This window comes from Taudactylus pleione, unplaced genomic scaffold (assembly GCF_031769625.1).
Source record: "Taudactylus pleione unplaced genomic scaffold, aTauple2 ptg000641l, whole genome shotgun sequence".
Classification (NCBI taxonomy): Eukaryota; Metazoa; Chordata; class Amphibia; order Anura; family Myobatrachidae; genus Taudactylus; species Taudactylus pleione.
The window spans coordinates 232,923-244,634 of record NW_028285043.1 but is presented as its reverse complement, the minus strand read 5'-3'; the positions used below and the strand labels follow the sequence as shown (position 1 = coordinate 244,634).

At 46.7% G+C, this 11,712-nt stretch overlaps 1 protein-coding gene across 1 annotated transcript in view; it reads left to right on the top strand.

Annotated features, from left to right (window-relative positions):
* Positions 1–6,043: 6,043 nt before the first annotated feature.
* Positions 6,044–11,712, top strand: part of LOC148479044 (calcium homeostasis endoplasmic reticulum protein-like) — a 55,279-nt gene continuing 49,610 nt past the window's right edge. Inside the window, exons 1-4 of the mRNA XM_088455009.1 lie at positions 6,044–6,231; positions 7,189–7,362; positions 7,955–8,139; positions 8,500–8,637. Coding sequence (XP_088311135.1) covers positions 6,207–6,231; positions 7,189–7,362; positions 7,955–8,139; positions 8,500–8,637 — 522 coding nt within the window. The 5' untranslated portion in view covers positions 6,044–6,206. The remainder of the gene's footprint in view (positions 6,232–7,188; positions 7,363–7,954; positions 8,140–8,499; positions 8,638–11,712) is intronic.

Sequence of the window (11,712 nt, the reverse complement as noted above, 5' to 3'; positions counted from 1 at the left end):
TTTTGTTTCACCAGTAGCACCATGGGATTGTCTTTTGGTTCTTAAGGGGCTACAAGTGTAGATTTGAAGTGGTTGACAGCGAAGACACTTTTCTTCTCGCCATCTCTTCTGCTCGCAGAGTCTCTGATTTGGCAGCGCTTTCTTGTTACTCTCCATTTTTTTATTTTTCACCAGGATAAAGCTGTTCTTCATATAAGGGAGAGTTACCTTCCTAAGGTAGTGTCCCGTTTTTCAGGTAAATGAAGATAAATGAAAAATAAAAATTAGAGTTATGATACTTACCTAGAGAACTCATTTTCTTTGAGGTCCACAGGTCACCCACCCTGACGCACCTGGCTGCATGGGTAATTTTTTCTTTCGGGCACAGATTCCCTCATTTTGTGTAAGAGTGTTTCTGGTGTATGATTGCTCTACCTTCTCCTCTTTCCGTCTCCTGCCTTGAGGCTTGTTAACTAAACTGAAGTCCTATGGCTAGGGGCAGGGTATATATATGGAGGACCCGATTTAGCCTACAAGCTGAAGCTTTAACTGTTTGGTGCCTGGTCTTCAACCATAATATTCCCCCCATGGTATCCCTGTGGACCGTATGGACGTAGAAGAAAAGGAGTTATCTAGGTAAGTCTACCATAACTCAAAATTTTCAATCCAAATTAATTTTGATAAATGGTTGGATTACATTTTTTTGGATGTCATCTCACCACCTCAAACAGAATGAATAATATTTTTACCACCCAATAGTAGAAACCAACCTGATATCTCTATCACTGTTGATATGTCGACAATCAACCCTACCCCACAAGCTAGTGGTCTAGGGGGTTTATTTACTAAGAAACGAGTTTGGTCGAGATTGCAATCTCACCTGTTTTTAGACATGTTTTCCATCTCGCAAATTTACTTAAGGCAAACTCTGGCGGGTTTTTGTAGTGAGTTTGGTTCTCTCACCTGTTTTCTCGCCCGAGATTTAAACCTCGCCTTCAGCAAACATCGGTACTTTTTAACATGTCAGAAATACAGTCCGCAAATGATCCAAGAATCGAGATTAGAATCTCGGGTGAGAAAGATGCAGAAATGTTCTTATTATTTTTTTTTTTTAATTACGTGAGGACCCCCCCAAAAACCACTAACCAGCCCCGGACTAGGCAGCCTGTCCTGGTCCCTAAAATTACGGGGTACAAAATGGATAGGGTACCCCCATAAATGAGGTACCAGCACCAGGCAGGTGGGACAGGGCTGGTTCAAAATATAAGTGCAAAAATTTTGCGTAGGGGTACCCCTATATTTCAAACCAGCCCTGGACCCTTTCTAGCGGGGGCTGATGCCACAGCCAGGGGAGCCCTTTCACCGGGCCCCCCAGCCGCAGCATAAGTCCTGACCGCTAGTCAGCCCAGGCCAGGGATCTCTGGAGAGTTAAGTACCCCTCCAATCAAGGGGTACCCCTCTCCAGGGCACCCCTGGCCTAGGATGATAGCCCGGGGCTATCCACGCCACCCCTGGGCGGTGGGTGGCGGGTTGATAGTGTCTGTGTTGTGTAAAATTAGATAAATCAAGATTGTCTTTCCAGTCGAACTACAAGTGCCAGCAAGCCTCCCCCGCATGCTGGTACTTGGAGAACCACAAGTACAAGCATGCGGGGCATTAAGGGCCTGCTTGGACCTGTAGTTCACCTGTAAAGAAATGAGTAAAAAAACACTACACACACCGTGAAATAAAAGTTTTATTACACACATACATACACACAGACTTACCTGCTGCCAGATGTTCGTGTCTACTTGTCAACGTAAAGTATCTGAGGGAAAAATCTGAAAGAAAAAGCCATCACTCACCCTTATGTCAAGCGACATTCTCCGCAGATATCCAATTCTGTGGGCGGAGACACTGTAACAGCATGTCTCACCATACTGTAACAGTGTTGCTAATGATTTCAGTCTCCCGGCCGACAGCCAATCAGCGACGGCTTCCATTAGCGGCTGCTCATTGGCTGGGACCCACGTGGACTTAGCCAATGAGCGGTTCCACCACATGGATATTATATATATATATATATATATAATATATTATATATATCATTATCTACTGTATACAATGTCTATTCATATGGGTATAGGCAGTGCAGGAACAAGTCAGAATTCAAGGCCTGATGCAGCAAGGATCACAGTTGCTAATACGCATGCGATCGGCCAATTGTTGCATTCTGCGCATGCGTGAGCCGGCCACTGCAATCGGGACCACGCAGACCAATCGCAGAGTGATTTACAGGTAGTGCCGTCTGTGGGTGGTGACTGGGGGTGGTCGGCAAAATGCAGGCGTGCCAGTGCATTTGAATGCCATTACATGGGCGTGCATACATTAGTCACTGCGATGCCATACGCATCCTGAGGTCTCATAGCGTGCGCTGAAGTTAGCAATTTCTAAGCAAAGTGTGTGTGAGGCTCGATTGTACAGATGGTTTCGCCGTCTTGCTAAACATTACGAATGTGTAGTGCTGCGGTGGCATAGCGATCTCAATGAATTAGCATACTATCGAAGGTGAATTGCGTGCGCAATCACTATTGCATTCGCAGTTGCGATCCGTAATGAATCAGTTCCTGAACCTCTCATTAACTATTATGTAATGTACTGGGTCAAACTGTATTTTCCATAAGATAAGTTTCATTTTAAAGTCCCTATTGAGTGCCTTCTTTTCTCTCTCTCTCTATATATGTATATATACACACACACACAGTATGTATATTATATATATATATATTTTTTTAATCTATAGCTCCACCCCCAGTTCCTGAACCTATTTTTTTCAGAAAAATAGCCCTGGGTATAGGTATGAACAGCTAGTCAGAGACAGCTCAGTTAGTGGTGACACGTTCCCTGCACCCCGGCTAATTGGTGCTGCTACTTGCAGTGCCTGCTGCGTCCTCTCCCAGCATCAATACACACAATTCAGAGTGACAGGTGGTTTAGCAAGCAGTCACTGGAAAAGTGGCAGCGTTTTCCTGTCCTGCTGTCTCCTCCAGTGAGAAAGCCCAACCCACCCACTCCGGCCAGATGCTTTGGGGTATTGCGCCTGCGTGAGCCATCACAAATTAATAGATCATCAAATGCTTTTGAGGCGATGGTTAGTTACAGGAAGCTCGTCCCACCATTCGATGATGGGCTTCCGATATCCTTTCCTAATAGAAATTATACAATATGCTGCCATTATATAAGTAACTTAATAATAATAATTCATACGAACTTCGCTGTGTTTTACCAATACACCTTGCCTCGACACTGATTCTGCTACTAGTCTATGATGGAGATTTATCAAAGCTTAGAGTGAGATAAAGTGGAGATAGATAAAAGGGGTCTATGTACTAAGCCTTGGAGAGAAGTACCAACCAATCATCTTCTGTTACAGGCTGTTTGAAAATTGATAGAAGCTGATTGGTTGGTATTTTCTCTCTCTCCAAGCTTTGAAACATCTACCGCTATATCTTTAATATCATTTTGATTAAAAGGAGCAGTGAATTCAGACTTTATATATAGATTAAGTGCTGGGATGATCCATTTATAGTTCTAGAGCCAGTGCTGCACTTGCTGGGTAGTGGGTTTACCTAACAAATAATGCAAATATGGTAGTGTATAGATCCCCTTCAGCATATCCCTCCCAACATTTGAGATTCACAGGTCGGGACTCCCACACGTCGAAGGCGGGCGCTCCCGAAAAGGGGGTTTAGTCTATCCATAAAGGGGCATGGCCTCGCAGCACCCCCCCGTTTGCATCACTAATGGGCGTGTCCAGCATCTCCGAGTTGCTGGGCTGCCCACAGGCTTCCTCCCTGCACCGTGAATAGATGCCATGTGCACGATATCTATTATCGCTCTGCTTAGCAACGGTGTGTGCTTCCCCCAACCTCCCCCCCACCACGGGACACTGCAGCCCGCGAGTGGGACAGTTGCAATTAAACGTGACTGTCTCGCTGAATGCGGGACAGTTGGGAGGTATGCTTCAGTATTTTTACCTGGAAGTGACGTGAAGTGAGGGTGGAAGTGTGGTTCCATGTCCATAAGGTCCATCAAAAGAAGAAACATTTCCCCCACGGGCTCACCAGGCTTCAAACACAGCCCCTCAGGCACGGTGGCTCGCTTTCCTTGCCACATGTTTATATTCCCCCTCTATGTCCCCGTGGTTCGTACTGTCCAACGTCATTCCTTACTATCCACATGGACATAGAGGGGCAGAGCCGGCCCTAGGCATTATAAGCAAATGCCTAGGGGCGACTGAGATGCCTAGGGGCATCCCAGGGCTCTCTGACGTTGCCCCCCCAGCCTAACTACCCCCCTGTTGCCGCGATCGGAGAACACAGCGATTGGCCGGTCACATGACTGTGTGTGATCGTCCACCCGGCCAGGTCAGAATGAGCTTCTCAATGGGCTGGGTGGAGCTGCAGCTCCAGGCCCCATATCAAAATAAGCCCACCACAACCACTGTGCTGCACTGGAGACAGGAAAACTTTTTCTCCTGTTCAGTTTGGCAGCAGCTGCCAGAGGCCCCACCCACTCAAACCGCAACCCCTAACCCATCCCCCCACCACCGCCCGCTCTAGGTTGAATGTATCACTACCCGGCATAACAAATTTGTTGATGGTGGCGCAGTGGAAGGCTGCATAAGCCCTCCCTTCGCCGCACACTCGCAGTTTCTCTGCGCCTTCCATGCGCCGTGACCTTATGCCGTGTGACAAGCACTGCCCCACCATAGTTCTGAACAGCTGCAGCAGCCATGCTCAGCTCCGGGAAGGCGGCCTTTAGATCGTGATTGAGGCTGAGTTAACTAGCTGCTGAAGGGCTGCTTAGGATGATCGGGGACAACCTATTGGCTGCTACTGCTTGTGACCTAGGTGTCCTGCAGTTCCCTGGTAAAAGGCACTGACTGACTCTGACTGAGGATTTCACTAATTGTAGTTATTTTTTATATGTTGTGTTAAATTATATATATATATATATAATGTGTGTGTATATGTATATGCACTAGTTTAACTGTCTCCTCCATGCTTGGCTCTGCCATCTCTTTCTGACCCTGCCACCTCTCAGCCTGTGTGCCCCCCCTCATCACAGCTCCATCCTGATCCCCCTCTACCCCCACCATTGCAGCTCTGTCTCACCCTCCCCAAAGTTTCTATCCAGCCCCCCCATTATGGCTCCTACACAACACCCCCCACCCATCACAGCTCTGTGACGTCACACTTAAGATTTCAACGTTTCGAGTATATTTATTTTCAACCCTTCATCATTCATTACTGATATACTCAAAACGTTGAAATCTTAAGTGTGGAATTTAGGTTCTTTAAAAGAAATCCGACGGGTGCCGCTGTAATAGATGTGTGTATATTTATCTATCTATCTATCTATATATATATACAGTATGTATGTATATATACATTACCAAAATATATGTATGTGCATATATGTATATACAGCATGTGTATATTTAAATTTGTGTGTATATATGTACATATGTGTAAATGTATGTGTATATATTATGTGTGTGTATATATGGTTCTGTCAGACTGGCATTTCTGTTAAAATGCTCTGGAGTCCGCCATTAGTGATTGCTGAAGACTAGGGGAGTCCGTCATTGACTTCCGCCTTGTCTCTTACATATGATGTAATGGCTCATTCAACGCTCATGCAGCGCAGCATTTTGCTTGACAAAAGTGCAATAAAGCACTTGAACGTTCCATTACAGCATCAGTGTGGTGTGATGTCAATTAATTTGAGACCGGTGTCACCGCCCGTTTGCATGTGTACATCTATATATATAAGGCCAAAATCTTCCCAGCCAAAATATTGCCTAGGGCACCAAATTGTCTAGGGCCGGCTCTCTAAGAGAGGGAATATAAACATAATGCGAGGGAAGCGAGCTACCGTGCCCGAAGCATGGCGAGCGAACACATTTCTTCATGAAACAGCACTTCCGCCCTCACCTAACGTCATTTCCAGGTCCTTAAGGTCAACCGAAAAGAAACACGCGAGGACTTACCAATATGGCTGCCTCAGTGCTTCCGGCGCACAATTGTATCGTCACCGGCAAAAGCCCAGGCTATGTTTTGCTGTCAGAGTAATGGGCCGTTTGGCGAGATCATGTTTTGCGACGCTTCCGGTGCGAGTATAGGTGGCGAGTGGTGGTGGTGTGAGGTCAGGCTCGGCGCAGCAGGCCGCAGTGACTCCCAGCCATGGAGGTTCCCCTGCCCCCCGACGGTGAGAGACCGCATACGTGCAAATACTTGCTGTGGGATTTGTATATTTTACCTTTGCACATAGAGGCCCGTGTGAATAATACTGGTGATAGCGAGACCTTATCTTTTTGTGTCTGGTGTGTTAGAGCTACAGCATAATTATATGCCAGTGTCATTACTAGGAATAGTAAAGGTGCACAGTGCTCAATATAAACTTACAATATCCCAATCTAAACACTTAGATAAATTCGTTATCACTAGTTAGAGTTGGTGGGGTAGATGGTTGTAAGCTACTAGGAGGAATATGTTTCTAAAATTTTCTGGAAAATAGAGTGTAATGTCAGATTATAGTTTACTTTTGTTACAATGTAATTATGTCCAGAATAATGGGGGTGGGGGATCTACAGCACCTATATCTTAATTTAAAATCTAGCATCCTAATTTAAATGGCTCAAGCCTTATGTCTTTGCCTGCTTGTATTTTTTTTCTGGTGTCCCTTTGTAAGTAGAAGGATGACAAAGTAACCTAATGTTTAATAATTCTCTGACTTTTTTTCCCCACTATTGTGAAAGCTGGTGATTGACAGTTGAATGACTGGACTTGTGTATTTCAGGAGCGTAATGCCAATATTACACGTGGCAAACATTTTTTCGGTGTTATTTATTCGGATGCCCATATGTGATAATTTTGCTATTGGTTTCTTGATGTGACTGACAAATTCCTTATACTGTATCTACATAATGGTGTCCACCCTGCCTTGTGTATTTTCTATGCTTTGTGGTGGTATTGGTGGGTCATCAGCAATGCCTGTATTCATCCACATTTGAGTCCAGTATAATTTATTTCATTTCAAGTCTAAATAGCACTTTATGTTATGTTGCTATACATGTAAATAAGCTTGTGAGAGCATAGAGCTATTGAAATTGGTGAACAAGGAATGCACATCGTACTTATATTTTTTTATTTATTATTTCTATAGACCAGGAGCTTCGTAATGTAATTGACAAGCTAGCACAGTTTGTGGCTAGAAATGGGCCTGAATTTGAGAACATGACCATGGAGAAGCAGAAAGAAAACCCAAAGTTTTCATTCCTGTTTGGCGGAGAGTACTACAGCTACTACAAGTGTAAACTTTCTATGGAACAACTGCAGTGTATGTCTAATGTTTCTGAAAAATGGATGCTTTTGTGTAGTGATTCTATTCTGTATTCTTTATTAAGTTGCTGATTATTTTTATATATGCTAGAACTTTATTTTTTTATGCATTTTGTCAGGGAAACCACCAGCTTCTTTGCATGGTTATATTACTATACAAATGTTGAGTTTTGCACCTGATGTGTCATACATGCCCTGTGTTAGAAGGCCTATGCATTTTGTATCCAGTCTTCATTTCAATAAATGATATTGCAGTCTATAAACATCTGGAAAAGTAATAGAAATCCATATGGTATCACTTGGTATAGCAGTATGTATATTATTACAGGTGTATTTTGTTTCATCTTCCTTCAGATTATACCTTTTTATAGATTGCTCCTCTTTTAATTCATGGATTTCTTCAGTGTGGTTCCACTCTTTGAGGAGCGGATAGTCAGGATTTCCTTCCCTTTTTCTAGCATAGCACATATTGTTATTCTTTGGATTGTTGTGGACATATTTTAGTTCAGGGTTTCACTTATTTTTATTTTATAAGAATGGGTTGGTAGTTTTTATTGCTTTCAATTGTCTTTGCTTTCCGTCCAATTCAGTGGTTTGCAAGCAAACTCAGGACTTAGAACCCACGCCTCCGATCGCCACAATTCCCCCACCAGATCTGCCTATGCCCCCTACGTTGGTGCCACCCCCACAGGGGGCAACTGTCCTAGAGGAACTTATTCAGCAAAGCCAGTGGAGCATGCAACAACAAGAACAGCAACTCCTTACCACGAGACAGGTATTGGTCTGATTTGTCTGCAATCTAAATTAGTTAGAAAAATTAGATATTACTGTGTGTGTGTATATAATATATCTCCACTCTATGTGCAGGGTGCTGATCAGTAAGGAGGGCATATTAAAATTTTCAAGGGCAAAATTTTATACCTAATGTATCGCTACAGCTACTGTAGTGGTACATCATGTTTTTAAATTTTGTCCTTCAAAATTTAAATATGCCCTCCTTACTGATCAACACGTAGAGTGAACACTAATATATACTTGTTGCCAGGTGTGTGTGTAATGTGTATGTATGTATATAAAAAATAAATATATATATATATATATATATATGTCTGTCTATCTCTCCTCTGCCTTTCAGGAGCAAATCTCAACTGCACTAGTACATGCCATTGAGCAGCAAATGCAGAAACTGCGTGATGAAACTCAACTGGATATGACAGAGTTTGATAACTTGCTACAGCCGATCATTGACACGTGTACAAAGGATGCCATATCTGTAAGTAAATACATTTCTGTCTTACATTTTCCAACAATGATCCAGTCAATTATAATTTCTGGTTGATTAGACTTCTCCCTTGTGTTGGCTCCTCAGACACTGGGCTATTGCAGATTGTGGCCTGTATTGGAGCTGTCCTTGTTTCTATGAGTTTTAGATGTCTTTAAATAAGGGAAATAATAATAAATGCCTAATGCGCACATTTACATATATTCTTCAGGGTCCATAGGGCTCCACAGGGAGACCTTGGGGTGTAGGTGGTGGTTGAGGACCGGGCACCACACAGTTAAAGCTTTCAGCTCCCAGGATGCACTGGTTCAACTCTCTATACCCCGCCCCCGAGCCAGAGGCACCTCAGTTTCGTCGGTGCCCGGTCAGAGTCGGGTCACCATTATACAGCGCAAAAATGCTATTATTTTATGATTTGATTTATTAAAACTTTTTTGAATGTTTCCTGCTGAGCGTGCAGCAACAGGCTGTCCACAGGACGACTGCGCTGCCACTTTCCGTCACCCCTCCGGGAGCCGCAACGCCAGCTTTGGCTGGGAATTTCGGCGGGCATCGTGGTCTCCTCGCTAGCCGGCCCCGCTGACGCACCCAGACTGCAGCCCGGACGCAAGGGGACAGGTAAGACAGGTCATCGCTTGCGGTGACCCGCGGATGACAGTCATCTCTGGTCTCAGTGGACAGACCGGAGGTGCTGAGAGTGAACACAGCCTTTGTCCAAAGTGATCCACTAGACCACCAGGGTACAGATGGAGCGGGAGTCCAGCGTCCCAGTGGGTAAACAATCAGCATGGGGGGGTCAGCTATCCACATTAAAGCGGCCCCTCAGCTCAGGGCGCCATTCCTCTGAGGTCTTGCTTCCCTGAACTGCTCTCCTCCTCACACCACGCCCCCTCAGAGGTCTCCGGCGGCCATTTTCCCCAGGCTCAGCCACAGCTCTCTCAGGGAAACGCAGGGTCCGGTCCCCCTACATACCTCTCCCTGGAGTCAGGTTATGTAGCGCTATAGCCTACCAGATGTTGAGTCACTGACCACAGAATCTGTAGGGCCATTCTGCAGTTATATTGTATTTCTGCATTGTATGTGACTTGTCTGTTTATTTCTCTATACTGTCAGTATATATCTCTTTCTACTTCAGGGTCCATAGGGTATCCACAGGATACCTTGGGGTATAGGTGTGACGTCAGTCGCAGGGCACCAAAGAGTTAAGCTTTCAGCCTCCCAGGATGCACTAGGTCCCCCTCCTATACCCCGCCCCCGGGCCAAGGCACCTCAGTTTAGTTTGGTGCCCGGCCGGAGTCGGGTGCACCTGTTGGAGTGGGGGCTAGAAGAGCCCCTGAAGCTTTTTCTTCATGCAGCTGTGGCTGCACATCTGGATGAACAGCATGGACAGTCAGTCCTGACGTCCATGCTGTCTTCCCTACACCCCGCCGGTACCAGAACGCCGGTACTGATCCGGGGATGCTGGTGGGCGTCTGGGGTCACAGCTAGCGGTGACCCCAGATGCTCCGGACCATGGCCGGATTCAAGGGGGACAGAGGTAAGCAGCGGGGTCCCGCGGTGGGTCCCCGCTGATCACATGGTCCTAAGTCCCCAGGCAGGGGGCTCCCTGGGGACTGGCTACAGCGTGGAGCCAGGCGACCAACCTGCGCTTCCACTACCCCCTGGGACAGCGGACCGCAGCAGAGCGGTAGCGCTGCGGCGTCCCAGGGGTTAAATGCATGCCAGGGGAGCGCGCCTTCCCTGTCTCACAGCCGGCGCCTCCCCCGCTGCACACAGCCCTCTCTGCATGCTGCCGACTGGTCCTGTGGCAGCGCTCCTCCCCCAGGCCAGCCTCCTCTCTGCTCCTCGGCGGCCATCTTCTCCAGAACGCATGGTGAACGCTGCTGGAAGCGCTGGATGGAAGCATCGTGGTCTGGGTCCCCCCGCATACCTCTCCTCCGCTGTGGCTCAGGTCTGTGTATGCAGCGCTGTGTCCTACCAGGCCCTGTGTCTGTGTAGTTGAGTGATCAGCGCTGTTAGTGCAGGAATTGTTATTTCTCTGCATTGTATGTGACTGTGCTAGCGCTGCCTGTAACTTTTCTTCTCTAAACTGTCAGCTTTATTACTGTCCCTGTTCTTCTGCTAAAGCCCTTGTGGTGCGGTGCTGCAGGGTGGTCTCTCGCCTATTTAATACTTAATTGGTGAGAGAGGTCACATACGTGGTGCCATCATGTCTGAAAGTGATTTTCCCCTCCGGCTACAGTGTACCACGTGCAAAGTACCGTTAGCGGAGGGGGAGGGTAGCGCGGAGGGCCTTTGCCGGCAGTGTTTGTCCATGGCGCGGCCTATTACGGTTACAGCACCGGTACAGGAGCCGCCCTGGGCTTGTTTCGCTCAGGCGTTAACAGCTTTAGTGGGCCAGTTAGCTCCGCAGCCCGCGTTTACTCCGATGAATTTGTCCCAGCAGTCTGTGGTGTTGTCACCCATGCAGGGGTTCCCACGACAATTGGTGGTACCCCACAGTCTCCCTATTTCCCCGCTCCCGGGTTCTCAGGAGCCAGCGTGGGTTAACTCCCTGACGAGTTCTGTACAGCACTTGTCGGATGTGTTGCAAGGGGAGTCTGTGATGCGGCCTCATAAAAGGCTGGTGGCGTCTCTGTCCGCTCCTTATGAGGATGACGAAGGGACGTCTGATGATGGGGAGATTCTGGATCCTTACGATCAGGAACCTCTCCATACTAAGGACGCTGATGCGAAGTCCAAAGTATATATTCCTGGACTTATTCGGGCGGTCCGCACAGCCTTGGTGATTGAGGACGAAGTTCCCCCAGCGGCTAAATCTAAGTATGCCTTTTTCAAAGATGTGAAGGGCGATGCCACAGTCTTTCCTCTTTCGGGTCAGTTGGTGGACCATTTAGAGGAGGCGTGGAAACAACCTGGCAAAAGATACCAGCCGCAGAGACGCCTGGCGGTGGCTTATCCGTTCGCGGATAATTATTTTGCTAAGTGGGAATCCCCTCCACAGGTGGATTCTCACGTGACCCGTCTTGTCCGTAGTGCCACATTGCCGATGCCATCCATGTCCTC